This window comes from Typopeltis vanoorti, chromosome 3, assembly GCF_054136105.1.
Source record: "Typopeltis vanoorti isolate ZY-2024b chromosome 3, IOZ_Tvanoo_1.0, whole genome shotgun sequence".
NCBI classification, from domain to species: Eukaryota; Metazoa; Arthropoda; class Arachnida; order Uropygi; family Thelyphonidae; genus Typopeltis; species Typopeltis vanoorti.
Genome location: NC_143551.1, coordinates 55,173,726 through 55,195,514, shown reverse-complemented (window position 1 = coordinate 55,195,514; position 21,789 = coordinate 55,173,726). Strand labels below are relative to the sequence as shown.

At 36.4% G+C, this 21,789-nt stretch overlaps 1 protein-coding gene across 4 annotated transcripts in view; it reads left to right on the top strand.

Annotated features, from left to right (window-relative positions):
• LOC150108164 (CDK5 and ABL1 enzyme substrate 2) overlaps positions 1 to 21,789 on the top strand; it is a 272,612-nt gene that overhangs the window by 225,822 nt on the left and 25,001 nt on the right. For all 4 annotated transcript variants that reach the window (XM_090390623.1, XM_090390622.1, XM_090390621.1 and 1 more), the window contains one exon: positions 20,220 to 20,324. In XM_090390623.1, coding sequence (XP_090246749.1) covers positions 20,220 to 20,324 — 105 coding nt within the window. The remainder of the gene's footprint in view (positions 1 to 20,219; positions 20,325 to 21,789) is intronic.

The following is a 21,789-nucleotide window of genomic DNA, read 5'->3' as shown; positions in this document are numbered from 1 at the left end:
GTCAGTTATGCATGCATTGGAAGCAAAATGTGAAGCCAGGAGATTAGCTTTTTCTGTAGGTGATGATGCAATAGAGCCATCTGGGTATGATAGTGGGAATAGTGTTGGGCAGAAGTTACGACCAATTGCTTTGGCAAGGGACCAAAAGGCTCGACTGCTCATTTCCTGCTTTTTGCTCCTTCGAACTCTATTTTGTAACATTGATTGTTTTTTTGCATCTATTTTGGGCTTGAGTATAAGCTCTAAAGGAGGATGAAGTTCTTGATTTGAGTCAGTTATGGTATGTTTGGATTTCATTTGTACAGCCTTGGCACATCTTTTGGAGAACTAGGGTTTAGTTAGGGAATGGCAGTTCAGAGTAGTGTGGGAGATGTTATGTTTCCATGCCGATGAGGATTACTTTGGTGATAAGTTCGGTGCATATGTTTGACTTGAAATGCCAGAAGCAATAGTCCAACCATGGGAATGTGGGTTGCTGGTAGCAGACTTCTAGGAACCAAATAACAAACCAATATAGTCCATTGTGAGAAGCCATTGAATTGCATAATGCATTGGATGTTAAGAAGTGCTTGCTTGAAATTGTGTGGATTTGTGCAAACAATATGAGTCCGTTTTTATGATTTCAGTTTTCTGGGAAGGATGGTAAGCAGACTGCTGCTGTATATAGTAACCAGTGAAGATCACTTTATGGTATAGGTAATTAGTTCACTCGAAGGGGAGTTGGAGAGTAAAATATCTAAGAATGCCAGCTTATTGTCCTTTTCTATTTCCAAACTGATTTCAGAAATCCTCAACCTAGTGCCTCCATTTTTCCAATCAACAAACTCTCATCATGATTTCCTTCTAAACATAAACGATTTCCTCTTTCCCTGCCTGGTATCTACCAGTCTCCCTGTTGATTACCACATCTTCTATTTCTGACAAACTGGACATTCCGTGGAAAAAAGATTATTACATGAAAATCAATCCTGCAGCATGGAATTGACACCGATCACAGAATCTTCTGTTTACAACACACCTATTCTACCATCAAGTTCAAACATTTATTTAAGGGGGAATGATTAAGCCTCTCTGCATCATACTATTTTTACCATTGTCAGTTATGTGTGCATTGGAGGCAAAGTGTGAAGTCGGGAGATTGGCTTTTTTTTCTGTGAGTGATGATGCAATAGAGCCATCTGGGTACGATAGGGGTGGAAATGGTTAGGCAAAAGTAACGATCAATTGCTTTGGCATGAGAGCAAAACGCATGACTGTCATTTCGGCAGGCTGCAAGTTTCCTGCTTTTTGTCAGTTCAAATTCTGTTTTGGAAGCATTGATAGTTTTCTTGCATCTATTTCAGGCTTGGGTATAAACATTGAAGGAGGATGGAGTTCTTGACATAAGCCAGTTGTGGTATGCTTGATTTTTCATTTGTACAGCCTTGGCACATCTTTTGGAGAACCAGGGTTTAGTTAGGGGACAGCAGTTCAGAGAAATGTGGGGAATGTGTGTTTCCATGCCAGTGAGGATTACTTTGGTGATACGTTCAGTGCATATGTTTGGATTGGAAGACTGGAAACTATAGTTCAACCATGGAAATGAGACATAGACATCACGGAGGCTGTCCCACTTGGCATGGTTACAATGTCAAACTACTCTTGCATGGAAGTGGCTGTGTAAGCATTGTTGCATGGGGGAGGAGATGAGCACTAGATTGTGGTCGGAATTACCCAGGGGTTCATTACATTCACTGTGTATTTAGAAGGGTCATTGAAAATATCCCTTCTCCACACACAATCAGATGAATTTGATTGTGTGTGGAGAAGGGATATTTTCAACCAAAGAAAGTCAAAGTTGGGTGATTCTAGGTTAGATGCTCTCTGGAAAGGTATGTCTGAGCAGATATATGCACGGACACCACCCTTGGATCAAAAGGAGGTTAAGCAGTATGTAATTTGGAAGGTTGAGATGGATAATGCTGTGGGAGGGGGAGTGAGATTTGAGTTTCTGCTAAAAAAGAGTAGGTGGAGGTTTGGTAGACTGAAGATGGTAGTGGGCACTATTAAGGTTGGATTTGAGGCCACAGATGTTAGCAAAGTGGATGTGCAAGATTCTGTGGGACATATATTTGACCGTAAGGATCTGGCACGTTTCCCAGGCAGTGCCTGTATACTGGTCTCCAGTGGTGTGATTTGATTTTTGTACTAATTTAACTTGTTTGTAGTCGATGATCCGACTGTTATTTCCATTCGGTATTTTTCTTCGAGTTGTCTTTGAAGATGGTGTCCTTGTTCCCTCTGGGCAAATGTTAAGTCAGGTCGAGCACATATGTTTGATTGTGGGGGCAAGTATCCTTGAACTTGTTCCTTAGCACCATTATTAATTTGGACGTGCTTGCCAGTATGTCACTTTCATGAGACATGGAAAGTTCATTTCGTCCTTTATTTATGGTCCGAAACGATGCCATGCATTTGACAATATTTCTGGAATCGAAGTTGCAAAAAATTCCTCGCATCACAACAAGAATTGAACTTAGGCCTCTTCCAGTTGGAGGCTGCAACGCACTGTCATTCTTTCAATTGCACTATGGAGACATTTAAATTTGTGCCTCAGAAGGTTCTACTAAAGAAGAAATGGAGATTTTTGAGTCATTAGAGCAGTCATAAAGAAAATGAAAAAAAAGTGGTCCTTGTTGAGTGGATCCAAACAGCAGAGTAGGAAATGAATCCTTCTAGGTTTCAAAAAATTTGGAGAAAAGGGCAAAGCAGATAATTAATGGCAATTATCTACTGTCTGAAATCAATAACCAAACCTTGGATTCACAGTGGCAAACTCTCAAAAAAGCATTGATTCACATAGGGAGGTATGTGGTGAAGTCTGCAAGGATAGTCTGCAAAATGTTCTGGAAGCTATTGAAAAAGCTTAGAAATGTAGGAAAGATTTTATGCATGAAGTAAAAAAATTATAAAGGTTTAAATAAGCAATCATCTGGGGTTCAGGAATGGATTAATCCATTTTACATTAATTCTTATGGGAAAATGATTTCAGTTTTCAAACAAATCAGTTTCCGAACAGCCTTTTTTATTATTATTATTATTATTCTGGACAACTCCAAGGAGTCGATAGACTCATCGAGGGAGGCCCTAACATCATGTCAAGAACAACTATTCTACATTCACACAGTATCTATCATTCTCGGTCATAGCACCCACAATAGACTCTGGCAGCTTATTCCACTCGTTCACCACTCTCCAAGTAAAAAACCTAGCTCTAACACTCCTGCTAACCACATTCTTGCCCAGCTTCCATGTACGGCCCCTAGTCCTCCCACCACCAGTCCTATTCTCAAAAATATTATCTGGATTAATCTTATAGAAACCCTTCAGTAATTTGTCTCAATCATATCACCTCTTTTCTGCCTATCGACCTATTTTTGCAACCCACAAATCTTCAACCTGTTCTCATAAGGTTCATTCCTAAGACCTGCTATCATCTTGGTCACTCATCTCTGGATCCTCTCCACCTCCTCCCCATCAAGAAGAAACCCTGGTGCCCATATCTGGACACAGTAGTCTAGATGGGGTCTTATCAAGGCTCGATACAGAGGAACAGGAACAATAACTTGTTTGTTCCATGTGGTATCCTGTCGAGAGGAACAATAACTTGTTTGTCTCTGTTTGTTAAAGTGTTTTTAAGCAACCAAGTGATTTGATGAGCTGATTTAGCCACTTTTGCGATGTGCCCCCTAAACTTCAATTCCCTATCCACCAACACTCCCAAATTCCTGGCCTCATCAATCTCCTGGAGTATGGTTCCACTAATGCGATATACTGCTGCTATTCTTTTCACCCCAAAATGCATAACCTTACACCTTGCCGCATTAAATTGACATCCATTTTCCCTAGCTCAGTCCTCCAAACTATCCAAATCATCCTGTAAAATTTTGACATCCTGTGCACTCACAATTGCTCTACCCAACTTTGCATCATCAGCAAACTCAACTCAACTCCTGAATAAACCACTCTCTGGTATTTCTCCATCAACCACCCTCCTATCCATCTTACCAACTCTATATCCATCCCCATCTGCTCCAGTTTACTGATTAGAGTTCCATGTGGTATCCTGTCAAAGGCCTTGGCAAGTTCCAGTAGAATCACTATAAACCAATTACCCTTATCCAGTTCAGCCGTCACTGTGTTATAAAACGTGAGCAAGTTTTCTGAGGCATGATCTACCCTTCACAAAACCATGTTGTCCCCCATACAATATCCATTTTCATCTATCCAATCCTGTATTCTTTTCTTGACTAATTTCTCCAAGACCTTGACAACGATTCCTGATATGCTAATCGGTCGGTTATTTACAACAGCAGTCTTGGAACCTCCTTTATGCAGTGGAACTATTTTCCCCTCTTTCCACCCCCTCGGGACTAACCCAGACCTGAGACTCAAATTAAACAAAATGGTCAAGGGTACTTACAATTCTTTAGTCGCTTCACGTATGACACGAGCTGGTATACCATCCAATCCCACAGATGTATTGACATTGAGGTTATGCAATAGACTACTCACCTCCACTTCATTCACCACAATTCCCATATAATCTTATTGGTTCATTGATTTCTGCAATGTCACCACTTGGATGATATATTCTTGCAAAAGTGCTCACTCAGTAACTCAACTATATCAACTTATTCAGTTAACTCTCTATCATCAGCATTCTTTAAAATCATTCTGCCATATACATTTTTTCTTTTACTTGCAACATATTGAAAAACTGTTTGGGATTCTCTTTAGCCTGCATGGCTAATGTTCTTTCATAATCTGCTTTTGCTTTTCTTACCACACTCGTTACCCTTCTGGCCTGCGCTTTATGCTCTTCATGTGCCTGCCAGTCACCTTTCTCCTTAAATTCCCTGCACAGTTTTTTTTTTTTTTTTTTTTTTTCAGCTCAAGCTTAATGGTGTTATTCATCCATTTAACCCCTACTTGATTTATTATTCGGACTCTAGGTATACAGTCAGCCATTGCCTCCTGCAAACACTTCTTAACCGCCTCCCATGCACTATCAACATCCAGCCCTTGCAGTTTTACATGCCATGGCACTGAACCAATTAAACTCCTAAGCTTGTCATACTTACCAGCCCGATAATTCCACATGTGTCTTGTCTTAATTGTAAATTCCACACCTTTAGCCATCTCCCAAGTCAAGACCCTATGATCACTCTCACCAATTGGTGGCAATGTGGTCATATTTGTTACAGCCAAATCCTCAGATGCAATTACTTGGTCAAGCACTCTCTGACCTCTAGTATTTTCCATTACAAGCTGTTGCAGATAGTTTTCCCTTAATAACAGCATAAAATCCAATTCCTTCCTCCCGTGTGTCCTCTCCTCACACTAATCAATGCAACCATAGTTGAAATCTCCCATAATAATTACCCTCCCTCCACTCATTTCTTCTATTTGCTTGTGCATACTATCTGTACCATATTTTCCATCACCTGGTCTATAGCAGCACCCAATTGTATATTTTGTTCTGCTAGCCAAAATCTCACACCAAATGGCCTCAAATGTGCTCTTTTCTCTATCCTGCAATTCAACTTCTATCCTCCTTGGCTGTAGCTCATCAGCTATCATCAACAATACTCCTCCCCCCATTTTATTCTCCCTGTCATTCCTGAACACACTATACCCATCACATTCAATCCCACTACCTATATCATCTACAGTCAGCCATGTTTCACTAATGCCAATAACCTCTGTTTTGGAAGTGGCCAAAAATTCTTCCTTCTTGTTCCTAATACTCCTAGCATTAGTGTACATGAATTTCAGACCCCCATTACCCCCATCTCTACCTTGATGCCTTATACTGACTATCCCATTCTGATTTCTTGTCCTTATTTGCTCGGGCATATTATACTCATTTATACACTCAACTGCCTCCCCAAGGTCTGCATATCTACTTCCTCCCCTTAATAAATCTAGTTTCCCTGATTTTGCACATCCACTTCAATCAACAACACTTTTTCAAGTCTCCTTACACCGAATCCTTCAAATGCAAGCCATCCATCTTATATAGATCCTTTTGCCCATCGAACCTGCTCCACATGTCCACAAATTCCACACCACTCGTCATACATAACCCACGCATAAAGTCATTTGCAATTATGGCCCTCCTTTTAAACACTTCACTGTTATACCGCGGAAAAAGACTAATCATCCGCACTCTCTCACTCTTTTCTTTTGCTACCTCAAACAATTCATTCAGGTCCTCTATCATTTCCATTTTATCTCCTTTCAAATCATTTGTACCTGCCACAACAATCATTTCTCTCGCCCTTTCCTTTTGCTCTCTAATAGACTCAGTTACGTCCTTGATGGTCGCACCAGGTTGGTACGATTTTGTCAAATCATCTACTATCACACTTCATACTAACGAATCTCCATACAGCACTCTCTCCTTCATTTTGTTTATGTTCACACTCATACTCTTATTTTTCCTATCATACTTTTTATTATTGGCTGGTACACTCAGTAGACTTTTGTTCATACGCTCTAGCTGCCGCTTTGCTCTTTGTATCGCTCCGCTCAACAACGCGATCTCACCCATTGCATCTATCTCATCTTTTTTATTTTCTGTTAAACCATTAATTTGCTCTGTATTAATACCATCATTCACACTTTCTACATTCACGCCCTCACAGTTCTCTGGTACAACCTCGCCATTTCTTATCATATCACTATTTTCTTCATTCTGAAGTTTGACAAAAATATCACACTCACGACCTGAAATACACTTTAATTCCTCATTTTCCTTATATTTTCTACACACATTCACTCCTTTATTATCATCTAACCATACTCCAACTGCACTCCGCAAAGCGTTCATTTCGCAGATAGTACACTGAATAATCTCCTTTATATTAAAGCTATTGAATAAAGATGGCGAACCATTATTACTAGCCGCTATTTTCCTTCTTACCGGAGCCACTTACCACTTCTATCGTATTTTATCAAATTAATAATTGAAACACCAAAAACACACAAACAGATACACTAAGATACGCAAAGCAAGCAAAACTACGTAATATTCAAGTAAATTTGTCAATGATAACTTAAAATAACACTTATATTATCAGGAGCTCTCAACAAACACTACAGACTACAAATCCTTTAGGAACAAATTATGTTCGACAACTGAGGTTCCATTGTAATAATAATAACCAGTGTTTTTTTAATTCTTGACCAGATCTTACTTTCCGGATGTGTCTTGTACTACTATGAATATGCAGTATTCATAACATAAACAGATAAAATTGCCTCTTGTAATTTTATCTGCTTATTGTATACATAATTTCGCAAGCAACTCTATTTAGGTGATCATATTCGTAACACTGAAATGAACTTACTTGACTTAAAGTAATTTAAATGACTCTAAATGCCAGCCTGATTGGCTGAGTGGATAATGCTTCTACTCTCTTATCAGTAGATTATGGTAAATTATACTTGAGAAATTATATTTTTGTTTAATCCTTTCTCTAAGTGTAAGCAAGCAGTTTGCACCTGAAGTATCATCATGACTAGGCTGCTTGCAAAGAGAGGCTCTTGGCTCCATAATGCAAAGTACACTACTATTCGGACATTGTATATTGTTATGCATTATGAGAAGGGTAGTGACCTTTCTCATAATGCAGGTCTCATCAGTAGGGTTCCTGTTTCATTGTCAAATCCTTCAGCAACCTCCACTAAAAGATTCCTGTGTGAAATACAAGCTATACTCACAGCACTTATAGATGAATAGAAATAAACTAATTCCAGCCTCTCTTCAGATCGTTGCATGGAATGCAAATGGTCTCAGAAACAAAATTTTAGAGCTCCAAGACTTTTCTCACAGATATCAGCCAGATGTTGTTCTAATAAGCGAGACACATTTAAGACCCTCGGACAGCCTTAGAATAAGAGGATATATCCTACACAGAACAGACATCTTAAACTGTTGAGGTGGCGGCACTGCCATCTTCATTAAAAATTATATCAAACACCATTCTGTAAATAACCCTCCAACCACTAACCTTGAGGTCACAGGCATGGAAGTATTCACTAACTCGGCTGGCAGACTGAAAATCTACTCATCCTACAACCCATCCATAAAAACTCTACTGCATTCTGATCTAAATGCCATCTTAGGCGTTAGAGAGTCTATCACTATTGCCTGAGGCTTAAACTCCAAGCACCCTGCCTGGAATTGTAGAACCACCAACAAGAATTGCTGCATCCTTTCTAACTACATAGGATCAAACTATGCTGTTGTGGCAGGCCCCACCAAACCAACTCATCTCGATACGTTTGACTCTGCTGACATCCTGGATATAGCTATCCTGCAAAATATTAAACTTCAATACAGCCTAAAATCATTGAACGAGCTGTCATTTGATCATGACCCAATTCTGCTACAGCTGGGAAAACAAGAATACCTGTCTCCTCCCTCTCACTCATTTATATCATGGGAAAAATTGTTAAAAGTACTCCGGGATTACATTGGACCTGTTCCTCATATTATAAGTTCAAAAGAAGATGTTGAAACTGCAGTCATAAGCCTCACCCAATAAATTAACTCCACTATAATAGCAGCCACCTCCTACAAATCTATCCCCAAACCTGGTCGTCTGCCAGAAGACATTATGAACTTGATCAGAGAAAAAAACAGAGCAAGGAAAAGATTTCACAATACCCGCGTGCCACACGACAAAACAGTTCTTAACAGACTAAATGGTACAGTGAGAGATGCACTCAAAGCTTACAGAGATCAATTATGGGAAGAAAAGTTAGCTTCTATCTCACCTGCTGATCACTCTATCTGGGGGACTACTGAGGAATATCAGAAACAAAGGCAGATCCTTTCCCTCTATACTTTCTGACCAGGGCCTTGTTCACACAGATGTAGAAAAGGTAGAAGCCATAGCAAAAATTTAGAAGAGCAGTGCAAACCTTCGTATGAAAACTTAGACTTCAATCACTTGTATAAAATTCACAGACAGGTCAGACACTCATTATAACTCCCTGATACCGGTGTTGATCATAATTGCACCCACATCACTGCTGAAATATATGATATCATAAAAATTTTAAAGAACAAAAAAGCTTCTGGTCCAGATGGCATCACAAATAAAGTGATCAAGCTGCTGCCCCGAAAAGCTGTAGCACACCTGACCATAATAATAAATGCAGTCTTAAGGTTTCACTATTTTCCTCCCATTTTGAAACTGGCTGATGTAATTCCAACACATAAGCCAGGCAAGAACTAACACCTGTCTCAAAAATATTGTCCTATCAGTCTCATCTCCAACTTGGGTAAAATTGCAAAGAAAGTTATCCTCTCGCGACTTCGAGCTTCAGTAAAATGAACTAAACATCTTTCCTAAACAACAATTTGGTTTTAGGCAACACCATAGTACTACCCAACAAATCCTCAGAATAGTTGAATATATTACCACCAGCTACAACTGGCATCAATATACTAGAGCTGTTTTTCTTGATTTATCCAAAGCATTTGATAAAATTTGCCACTTGGGATTGCTACATAAACTTATCTCAGCCGGTATCTCACTGAAAATGATACATCTAGTTAGATCATATCTACAGAATTGAAGCATGCAAGTCAAGATAAATGATACTACCTCATCCCAGCGCCATATCTTGGCCAGTGTACTGCAGGGATCCCTACTAGTTCCATTACTGTTCTCTATATACATATCAGACATTCCGCACAACCCATTGTCATCCATCATAGCCCTACATGCAGATGATACAGCATTATTGGCCAGATCTCTTCGGCCACACCTTGTTACTAAAAAGCTTCAAAAAACCTTCTAAAGTTAGAGAAATTGTTCTCCAAATGGAGACTACAAGTAAATCCCCAAAAGAGCTCAGCCTTTCTCTTCACAAAAAGATCCATATCTCCTGTAGGAGACATCTTTCTATTCAATACTAAAATTCCCTGGCAGACAGAAACAAAATACCTTGGTGTCATGCTCGACAAAAAGCTAACTTTTAACCAGCACATCAAGATTACATGTGCAAAGGCATCTAAACCACACCCAGATCCAGTGGTGCACCCAGGATTTAATCTTGGGGGGGGGAGTTGAACAGATAAAAATATTTTTAATACAATGAATTTGCATTAAAAATATTTTTATCCATTCAACTAAAATTCATTAAATTTCATTCATTCAATAAAATTCATTAGGTGATCATAAAATTTATTTAAAGAATAATATCCGGTTTTCTTTTCTTTTTACAAAGCTCTTGAATTATTTCAGTCATGGTTACATAATCTGTGTGTGTGTGTGTGTGTGTGTGTGTGTGTGTGTGTGTGTGTGTGTGTGTGTGTGTGTGTGTGTACATATATATATATATATATATATTGCAAAGCCAGTCCATTCAATCATGATTGTGTCATGGTAGATCTTAAATAGGTTTTTAAAAAGCGTAAGTTAGAAAATGACCTTTCACTGACGCATGTTAGTGAAAGGAAGCATTGCAAATATTTTTAATAAGTTATAGATGTTAGGATATATCATTTCGTCACACTTTGCATCAATAGCAATTTTGCATAGAGCTATTGCAAACGGTTTTTCAAATTTCTTATACCACAACTTGAATTCAGCGTTCAAAATTGCTGGATTTGTATAAGGCAAATCACCGGCATAAAATTCACACAATTGACGAAAATCTTCCATTGCACTTGCTGTTGAAGCACCTTTTCCATTTAGTAGAAGAGAAAAAAAAATTAATTCAAAATGTTGGGTGCCGAGTGAAACGTTCATGAAGTTGAGTCAATATTTGGTCAATAAATGGAATGAAATAGTTCTCCTGAAATACTCTTCTATAGAATCGGCTGGAACCTTGGACCTTAATATTTATTTTGACGAAGTCCTTGGCATTTTAATGTCAATATTAAATTTATTGGCTTTATACATGCTTCATTAAATATCTTTAAATGAAGAATCTGGTGTTTCACGAACTGTATTTAATTGAGCCACAACATCATTAACAAAATTTAGGGCAATTAAGAGGTCACTGTCAGATTTTTGTATTATTTTAGACAATGGTGAGGTGTACGCAAATATTTTTTGCAAGCTAAATAAAGATATTATAAATCTTAAAAGATATTAATATTATAAATAACAAGGACGTCCTGTCTTTTAGGGGTATTAAAGAAATTGTGTACCTTTTCAATTATGCCAATGCAATTTCTTATTTGTCACAGATATAGCATTTCCAAGTGCCAAATTCAAACTATGTGATGCACAATGAACATATAAAGCTTGTTGATATTATTATTACATAACACCTCCAGGTAGTCCAAAGACATATCAAGGAAAGGCATCTACTCTACAACTCTCCGTCTTCACCAACCACAACTACAATCATCATCATCATCTACACCAACGCTGTCTACTGTCGATCACTACCACTAGTATTTTCACAGACAATCACAAACATCCATGCCCATGGTGGGATTCAAACTTGCAGCCTTTTGGCTGGAGAGTCGGCCAACCAGGCCGGATATATAGATAAAAAATTAAATTTTGTGGATAAAAATTAAAACAAAGTTTTAATGTTAAAAAACGTTTAATTTTCTTGACCAAAAAGCTCTGGAAAAACTTTTATTGGGATTATATTGATCAAGTGCATATAATAAACAACTAAGTTATACCAGCTAGTTTCACCAACTAAGTCTGTTGGCATCTTCAGGGTATATAACTGATGTAAGGAGGCACTAAAAAGTAAAAAACTGTTACAAACTATAATCAACTGATTCCAATTATATTAAACAAAGAACAGAGCGCGTACAATACATTCATAGAGCATGGATGATCTCACTTGTTGTTATTTAGGAACGTTCTATAGTTGGCACTATAATTCAGTTCTGGCGAGTTGAAGGATCTGATAAGGGTCTTCCAGATCACGGGCAAGATTAGTCTTTGGTTCCTGTTAAGGTTTTGTGTACAGCGGGCAACTGTTGTGGCCTCCTTAAAAATTCGGGAGCGCAAGTACTCCTCCATGTAAGGAATTGTGCTTCTATCCCACTTTATGGTATGGTTCGTTCTTGAGAAACGAAAAGCTAAACCCGATTTTTCTTCTCTGTTATTATTGACGTCATCTATATGTTCTTTTTGCCTAATTTCAAGGCTCCTTGAAGTTTGGCCAATGTAATTCAACCTGCACGAGCATGGTATGTTATAAACTCCAGCATATTTGGAGAAAAGATGGCTATCTTTTGGAGATCTTAAGAATTGTCTAATCGTTTCTGTGGGTTTAAAGGCCACTCTTATTTTATGTGGTCTAAGGAGTCTAGCAATCTTATTTGAAACTGTCCCTAAGTATGGAATGACGATGGTAGAAATATAACATACATCATCTTGTTGTCTTTGTCGGGGTTCAGAGAAAAGTATCTTGTGGATGAGTCTTCGAGGAAATCCATTCATGATAAGGTTGGTGGATATCAGGGATAGTTCTTATTGTACGCACTCTGTTCTTTGTTTAATATAATTGGAATCAGTTGATTATAATTTGTAACAGTTTTTTACTTTTTAGTGCCTTACATCAGTTATGTACCCTGAAGATGCCAACAGACTTAGTTGGTGAAACTAGTTGGTGTAACTTAGTTGTTTATTATATACACTTGATCAATATAATCCCAATAAAAGTTTTTCCAGAGCTTTTTGGTCAAGAAAATTAAACGTTTTTTAACATGAATAGAATCCATGAGGAAACCAAAAGAAAGGTACGCCATTTTGAATTGCTTAAATGTAAAAAAGCCAAACTATTAAATCACCTCACTTTTTTGAAAAGATGTAGTGATAACAAGATTATTCCAAAGTTTCTATTTTTAAAAGAACAATTCCACTCAAGACGAGCGAAACGTATTTATTTTAAAACATCTTTGGCACTTCTACGAGAACGGATACAGCATACTAGATTTCTTTTAAGCCAAATAGATTTAGACTGTTATCAGATTTATGACGATATTTCTAGTACTTTAGATCAAGATATATGGTCGCATTTGGATAGAATGGTCACTACTAGCTATGATAAAGCCTTTACAACAATCAAACGAAACCAAATAAAAAAATTTAACGATCTTTATACAAAACGTTTTAAGTCAAAACCTTCTCTACCAGACAGCAAAGTTATTTTTAATTTGTCGGATCATGTATTAACAAAACGGAGATCAATATACTTAAAAAAGGGTTCAATTTTGCGATAACTCCTCATAATGTCCCTAAAGTGGATATCATTTGTAATATAGAAAAGGCAGTCTCGTTGTTACCGGAACCCATAGCTAATGATATTAGATTAAAAAGTAGTGTCATCCTCTCATCTTCCAGAACTCCTAACAAAAACATCACTACTCTGGAAAAAACAACATTGTACAGTTTAAAGAAAATGAAAGACATTATCATATTTTAAAGCAGATAAGGGTAATTCAACAGTGATTTTAAACACCAGTGATTATGAAGATAAGATTAACAGCTTATTGTCGGATACATCAACCTACCGTGTCCTAGTCACAGACCCAACACTAAAGAACCACAATGATACCAACGATTTAATACGTCATATGAAGAACTGGTCTATAGACCTAAAACGAAGATTGAAATCCATGCATCCACTAACACCAAGACTATATGGCGCTCCTAAGGTACACAAAAATGGAATACCACTACCCCGATTGTGGACGGAATCAATTCGCCAACTTATCTGTTATGTAAACACCTGGCAGGCCTCCTCAAACCTCACATCCATAATTCGGACACTTATATACGAAATTCGCTATATTTCGTTGAGAAACTGAACAACATCTCTATCTCCAATACGGATTTACTCGCCAGCCTGGATGTTACATCTCTATTCACTAACATCCCTGTGGAGGAAGTGATCAACATTTTAGGAAGTTTGCTCCCACAAGACATTACTTCTCTGTTCCGTCATTGTTTAACATCAAACTTTTTCTTATGGAATAAAACCATATATTAGCAATTGACTAGCCTTGCAATGGGTAGCCTCCTCTCACCATCTTGTGCTGATCTCTTTATGGAGGATTTTGAAAGTAAAATCTTAACTCAAACAGATCCTAAACCCACAGTATAGTGGAGATACGTGGATGATATCTTTATCGTTTGGAACCACACAAAAAAGGACCTGTTCGACTTTCTTAAGAAAATCAACTCTCTACAACACACAATCAAATTCACTCTAGAACTTGAAGAAGATAACCAATTATCATTTCTGGACACTTTAATTAAGAAGCTTCCGAATGGTGGTATCAACCTCTCAGTTTACCGCAAACCTACCAATACAGGACGTTATTTACATTTCACTTCCTCACACCACATTTCTCAGAAACTTAGTATTGTATACATGTTGAAGAACCGTGCCTATCTCCTTACAACAGATCAACAAGACCTCCAGGAAGAACTATCCCTGATATCCACCAACCTTATCATGAATGGATTTCCTCGAAGACTCATCCACAAGATACTTTTCTCTGAACCCCGACAAAGACAACAAGATGATGTACGTTATATTTCTACCATCGTCATTCCATACTTAGGGACAGTTTCAAATAAGATTGCTAGACTCCTTAGACCACATAAAATAAGAGTGGCCTTTAAACCCACAGAAACGATTAGACAATTCTTAAGATCTCCAAAAGATAGCCATCTTTTCTCCAAATATGCTGGAGTTTATAACATACCATGCTCGTGCGGGTTGAATTACATTGGCCAAACTTCAAAGGAGCCTTGAAATTAGGCAAAAAGAACATATAGGTGACGTCAATAATAACAGAGAAGAAAAATCGGGTTTAGCTTTTCATTTCTCAAGAACGAACCATACCATAGAGTGGGATAGAAGCACAATTCCTTACATGGAGGAGGACTTCCGCTCCCGAATTTTTAAGGAGGCCACAACAGTTGCCCGCTGTACACAAAACCTTAACAGGAACCAAGGACTAATCTTGCCCATGATCTGGAAGACCCTTATCAGATCCTTCAACTCGCCAGAACTGAATTATAGTGCCAACTATAGAACGTTCCTAAATAACAAGTGAGATCATCCACGCTCTATGAATGTATTGTACGCGCTCTGTTCTTTGTTTAATATAATTGGAATCGGTTGATTATAGTTTGTAACAGTTTTTTACTTTTTAGTGCCTTACATCAGTTATGTACCCTGAAGATGCCAACAGACTTAGTTGGTGAAACTAGCTGGTATAACTTAGTTGTTTATTATATACACTTGATCAATATAATCCCAATAAAAGTTTTTACAAAGTTTTAATTTTTATTAAACAAATAAATAAAATGATATAATTATGTTACTATTTACTTTTAATGAGATGGATGAGCTTCTCGACCTTGCAGAGTTGTTGGATATCTGGCTCAATATTGGTCAACATCAATCGAAGATTGCACACAGACACTAAGACGAATTCTGTATTTTGTTTTTATTTGAAGGAGTGATGAAAATCGTTTTTCTCAAAGATAGGTTGTAGAAAACTGCATGACAATTTTCGACTTCAAATTATTCGGGAAATTCACTTCTCACCAAAGGCGAGATCCAGAATCGAGCCAAACCACGATCACAGAATTGCATTTTAAGCCCACTGTCACCTGAAAGCTCAATTAGATGCTCTTTTTTCGATAACAAAAGGTTGTTCTTGTGACTGCAAGCCTGAAATGGATCGTGAAATCACAGAAATTTATAAAAAGTTATTCGGAAAATGTTTCCAAATTCTGTTTCAGAGTTTTGAGGTGGACACAAACCCTTTCCCAGTGGTTAAATTCTAAACTAATAAGTTTCAGGGCCCTGTACAAAATAACCAATTGTATTTACCTTTTGAATACTATCCTGGGAAGCTCCAAACCTCCCTGTCCCTTTCATCACGCATTCATAATCAGGCTATTGTTGTTATTGATTTATACTGTTGAATAATAACACAATAATGTAGGCATAATTACAGTAAAGGGAGAAAAGTTACAAAACAGAAAAATGTTCCTACAAAATAACCAATTGTATTTACCTTTGAATGCGATCCACTGGGCGAGTGTCCAGCAAGTCAGCAAATCTTTCCTTTCATTAAGTGTATTAATATTATTGCATTGCAACTGATGGGAATTCTGTGTTTCTGTGGATTCGTTACAGATCCCTTTCTTTTCAGAAACTACACACAAACTGTCATTACAAACTTGTTTTGTATTATCACTGTCATCCGAGCTATTTTTCTGCTTAAAGAAGGTACCAATGTACTTATAAATAATTGAAATACTGTACTTACTCGCATATAACTCTCACCCCTGATTTTACTTTTCGAAAAAAGAAATTAAACAGTTTCGCATGTACCTCGCAAATGAAAAAAAGCTGAAACACGTTCAGAGCAGGGCGATAGTAACTTGCTCCCGCAGTAAACAACACACCCTCCCCCAATAGCCATTATATTGCAGAGGCAAGAAAAACCAGTACTTTTATTATGTCAGTGAATAAGGAATAAGCAGTCTGTGTAATATATTTCTCAACAAATAGTGCAATTAGAGACAACTAGGATATAAATGACACTAATTAATAAATCACATGTCCCCTCATACAGAAACTATGCTGTATATATAGACTCAAGCAAAACCATATGTTGCACCGGCAAACACAGTATCTAACTAAAAACTATTGTTATTAATTAGATTGTGAGAGTTCGCTCGGCAGCAATAAAATTCAACCGAAAGTGTTAAAATTCGTAAACGTGTTAAAACTAAGATATATATATATATATATATATAGTGAATGCTGTTATGGTAGTTTTACATATTATTGGAATTCGGTTGAAGAGAGTTAGCATTTCAACTCAATTGTCAGCTTGCTTATCGCGCGATTTCCAAAAAATATAAATACTGGAGTTAATTCACAACACATTTTGTCTCAATATATCTTCACTTCTGAAGATATATTGAGCCTTGGTTGAAGGAGGAAAACTTTCAATAATAAAAATCAATAAACAACAAGCAATTCGTTGAAATGTGGTCATGTAGATAACACATGTTCACTTCAAATCTGACAAAACAGCAAGGGAAGGTGGAAGTAATAAAACCATATTGTTTTTCACTTCGCCCCTCTTTTATTACTCGTCATTCTGCCGCTACAAATTAAAATAGTGGCAAAATGTTCATGGAATGAACATTCTGCTACTATTTTTTTTTTTTAGGTATTCATTTTATTTTAATAATTTTTACTTACTTATTCAATTTTAATTTGTTTTGTTTGGATAATTAAAATATATAGATTTATTTGGTTAATTGAAGTTCTGCCTGTAGACCATAGGTTGAGAAACACTGCTATAGGGTTCTCTCACCTTATGTGACCCCTAATTCATAAGCATTTTAGAAATAGAAGACATGACACAACATAAATAAAAAATGAATTTTAATTAGGAAACGTATTTTGGAAATTCTTCCAGTGTGTTTTAACTTTTTCTTTTTTTTTGGGGGGGGGGGGGGGGCATTGGCCCCCTCCCTGGATGCGCCACTGCCCAGATCTACCCCCCTAATTACAGGAACAGCAAGCTAAACATCAGAATCAAATTGCTTTTATACCAGCTGATGATTCTTTCCATAGTCACTTACGCCTCTCCAGCCTAGAACCATACCTCCAATACTAATATTTTCAAACTACAATGTATACAAAACAAGTGCTTGCAAATGATTCTAAACGACCCATGGTTCATCAGAAAACGCTTCATTGAGATACAAATATTCCTTACATCCTCTCTTTCTTACCATCTTTAGCAACAAAGTTTTTCCTAAAAACGTTCATACACCTCAATGCTCTAGTTTAGCAAGCTGTAGCCTACGATGTAACAGATATATTAAACATAAAAGACCAAAAGCCATTTTAATTTCCTATAGCGATACATAATTTCCATGCCCATTCAGGGCGAGCAAACTGCTCATAAAATTTTTCCCACACTGTAGCCCTAACAGATAGTGGGGAATATGAAAAGCATCTTGCCTCACCCCTAAAGCCATTAATGCCAATTGTCAACCATTAAATCTTCATTGGTCTGGCCCCACTGATGACATGTTCAAATGTTTGTCATGAAGCTGTTTCAGAAGGTTCCTCCTATTCTTTGGGTGGAACTGTGAGCCTTTGTCTGCTTGAATATAGAAAATATATGACCTCTGCATTAATTCAACCTTATTGTTTTCCTTGGTCTGGCTCCCACTGATGATATTTTATAATGTTGGTCAGAGAGCTACTTGGACGTTTCCTCCTGTTCTCTGGGTGAAGCTGTGGGCCTTTGTGCCCATGCAGGCTTTATTTGCTGTTGAGCATGATGGCAGACTTTTACTGTGCAGGCCTGAAATTTGGCATGGTGTTTCAAGTTGAGCCAAGAAATATTTGAGAGATTTGCTAAGCTACACAAGAGAGTGACCTTTTTTAGGTAACTCATGAGTTTTTGGAACCCTATGGATGTTGAATCAATGAAATCCTCAAACATTGTTTACTTACACTTGGAGAAGGAATTAAACAAGAATGTAATTCCTTGTCAAGTAAAATTTACTTTGTAATCAATGCAAATTTTTTTTTGTGAATGTCATCACCCTGTGTAAAATCATCACCTGTCTTATTGAAGTCCTGAAGTGACTTGAAAAAGTTTAAAGTGAAAGCCAACAAGAAATTAGAATAAGAGAAAAATGCTAAATTTAAAATCTAAAATTGCAATATAAAATATAAATTTTATTAAAGGTTGATTCAATGCTATCTAAAATGAAAGTAGTATACTAGGTGGATCAGTTTAAGTAGTGTTCATTCTGGATATATACAACTTGAAAAAGAATCTTCATTCCTTAAAAGTGACCTACAAATCAGGAGGGTTGGGTGTTAATGCCATCTGGCTTTGTGAAATGCAAAATGTGTCAATTTGTACTCGCCAAGCAGTTATACCACACTTAAATAAATGGATGAAGTCATACATATTAGGAACTGAAGTAAAGAAAATGTTAAAAATCTTAATAAAGAAAATATTATTTCCTGAAATTAAAGTTATTCAGCAATTTTACGTATCAGGCACTAACCAAAAGTATAGCTAGAGCCAGATTTCAAAAACAAGTGTTGGTAACTGTCTCTTCATTTCTATGGATGGACTGGTGACTACAGAAATAGAAAATAGGAAACAGAAGGATGTCAAGTTACACTTGTTGTTGGTGTTCCGAATTAGTGTTGAATGATGTAAAGTGTTTTCTTTCATCCATAATACTATCAAGACAGAGAGTGATCTCATTTCCAAAATTCTGTAGTAGTTTTGCATTAATAGCTTCAAGAAGCTTCTAATATTTTAAAACTAAATACTTAATAAAGTAATATCTGTGGTGTGTTTTTTTTTTCCAGTACTAAAATTAAAAAAAATAATAATAATAACTAGTACACTTTCCAGACTTGCATGTTGGAGGTAATGAAAATTGCTTTTAAAGCATCATTTAAATCGGGGTTTCCCAAATAGTGTTCCGCAGAAAGTGAATAAGTGCTCCATGAAAAATCATCAAAATTAATATGAGCCTGGAATGGTTTTAAATGATGTGACTCTAACTAAGGTGTTCCTTAAAATTTCAGGATTTGTGAAGTGTTCCGTCGTAGGAAAAATTTGGGAAACGCTGATTTAAATGATGCTTCAAAAATATCATTTGATGCTATCCATTGGTTGGATAGAATGCATCTCTATTCTCCAACCTGTAAACTATTTCATATAATTTTTCACCTAGTGTCGTTACTTGAAATGCATTATATTCTGATTTCAACTTATTATAGGCATTTAATTCCTGTCTTGTTAGATAAATTATTAAAGATAAAAGGTTGGTCGATTGGTAGAGCCTCTGCTACTAATGGCTCAGTTAAGTAAGTTTGAGCATGGTTAGTAGTTGGAAGGGGACCAATCGTTCGATGCTGTTGGCACACTCTCCCTCAGTGAGTCTTTGGACTCCCTGGAGGTGTCTAATAATAATAATAATAATAATATCTTTAATAATTAAAGAAAATATAAATTCATTACTCCATATCATAATGCATTATAATTATTTTTTGAAAATAAAGCTAAAAAATGAGATCACTTCATTATTATCTATTAGAATTTTTATTCTGCAATTATATTTTCTTGTTTGTGTAACTCATTAATTTCATTTCAGATGCTCATCAATAAACAAAATAGAAAATTGTGTGCAGGAGCTTGTCTTCTTTTATCAGCAAAATTAAATGACATAAAAGGGCTGGATTTAAAAACATTGATTGAGGTAACTAAAATGCAAATTCATGAAGTGATTTAATGCACAAGGTGATCAAACATTTAATTTGAATATCCTTTGGAAATATTTCAATTACTACATTGGTTTTAATATTACAATAAAAATAACATTAGCCTGGGAGATTTAATTAGATGAAAATGTAATATGTGAAACCAATGTGTAACAACTAAGCTAGTGGAAATGCAGTTTCCCCCTCTATATTCAACTTGTATGGCTAAATATTAATTTTTATTTGCTAATTTAAAATTTATTTCAAAAAAAATATTGACCAAAAAACATACCTGAATTTAATATTTTTTGTTCATTCTTTTATATTAGAAGAAACTTCTGTAATGTCAATCTCATGCTTATTTTATAACCTGCAGTGCAGTATAATACATTTTGATATATTGTAATAATTTTAGTAGGCATTGGTATCATTTTATATCTCATTGTAAAAATTGTAACTTTTTTTGTCTTACAATAAAATGGATAGAAGGAAACAGCAAGCAAATGTTCTAATACAGTTTAAAATATAATGGACAACTTTTTCATTAGTGAGTTTTTATAGGTGATACTGTAATATGCCTAGGCATATGAAACTATATTTACTCTTTTATCAGACTTGATGTGATGGATCAGAATTAGGTATTGGTCATTATTTATTAGTCACTGATATTTCAATGGATTTCAAAACCAGCATCCTTGGAACACAAACATATACTTGTTATAGAACAGGCACTCAACTAAGTAGTTGCAGAAATTCAAATTGGAACAGAAAAAGGAAATTGCCCTATTGTAGTGCCTTATGGCACAGGAAGAGAAAAAATTAGACGTGGTCTTAAAATGAATCTCCAAATCTTTGGTAAATCAGTTTAGCCATACTTATTGAAGTTAGAGAGTGCCATAAAGCCAATACTGTGCTGCATATAAATCTTTTTCTGTTTAATCATGTTTGAAAGGATATCCAAAGTTTGGTCTGCTAATCCTGATCTGCAGTAATCATGAAACGATGATAGCAAATGTAGTTTTATGCTTTTCAAGACTGTTAACAGGCCTACTGACCTACTAAGATTATATAATAACTTTAGCCATCTTTTCAGATATACCCCATGCATGAAAAGATATGTGTCATTGAGTGTTGCAAATAAAGGGGAGGGATAAAGATGCATATAGTATTTTGTCTATTTTATAGGGATTATAGCCATTAGCTAAAAAGTTGTGGTGAAGATAACTAAGTTCTATGTTAAAGTAATTAGCCACTAGCTACAGTCTCTAAAAATAGACAAAATACTACATCCCACCCCTCCTTTACCTGACACACAAAGATCACAACAAAACAAATAGTAGTTTTGTTGTGTTGTGTGTAGAGCAGTTTAGAGAGAAGGAATAAATGGATGTTCATGTTGAATAACCAGAGATTGTGGTCCTTCAGGAAGGATGTTCCAGAGAATGAAAGATGAGAGGTGCTTAT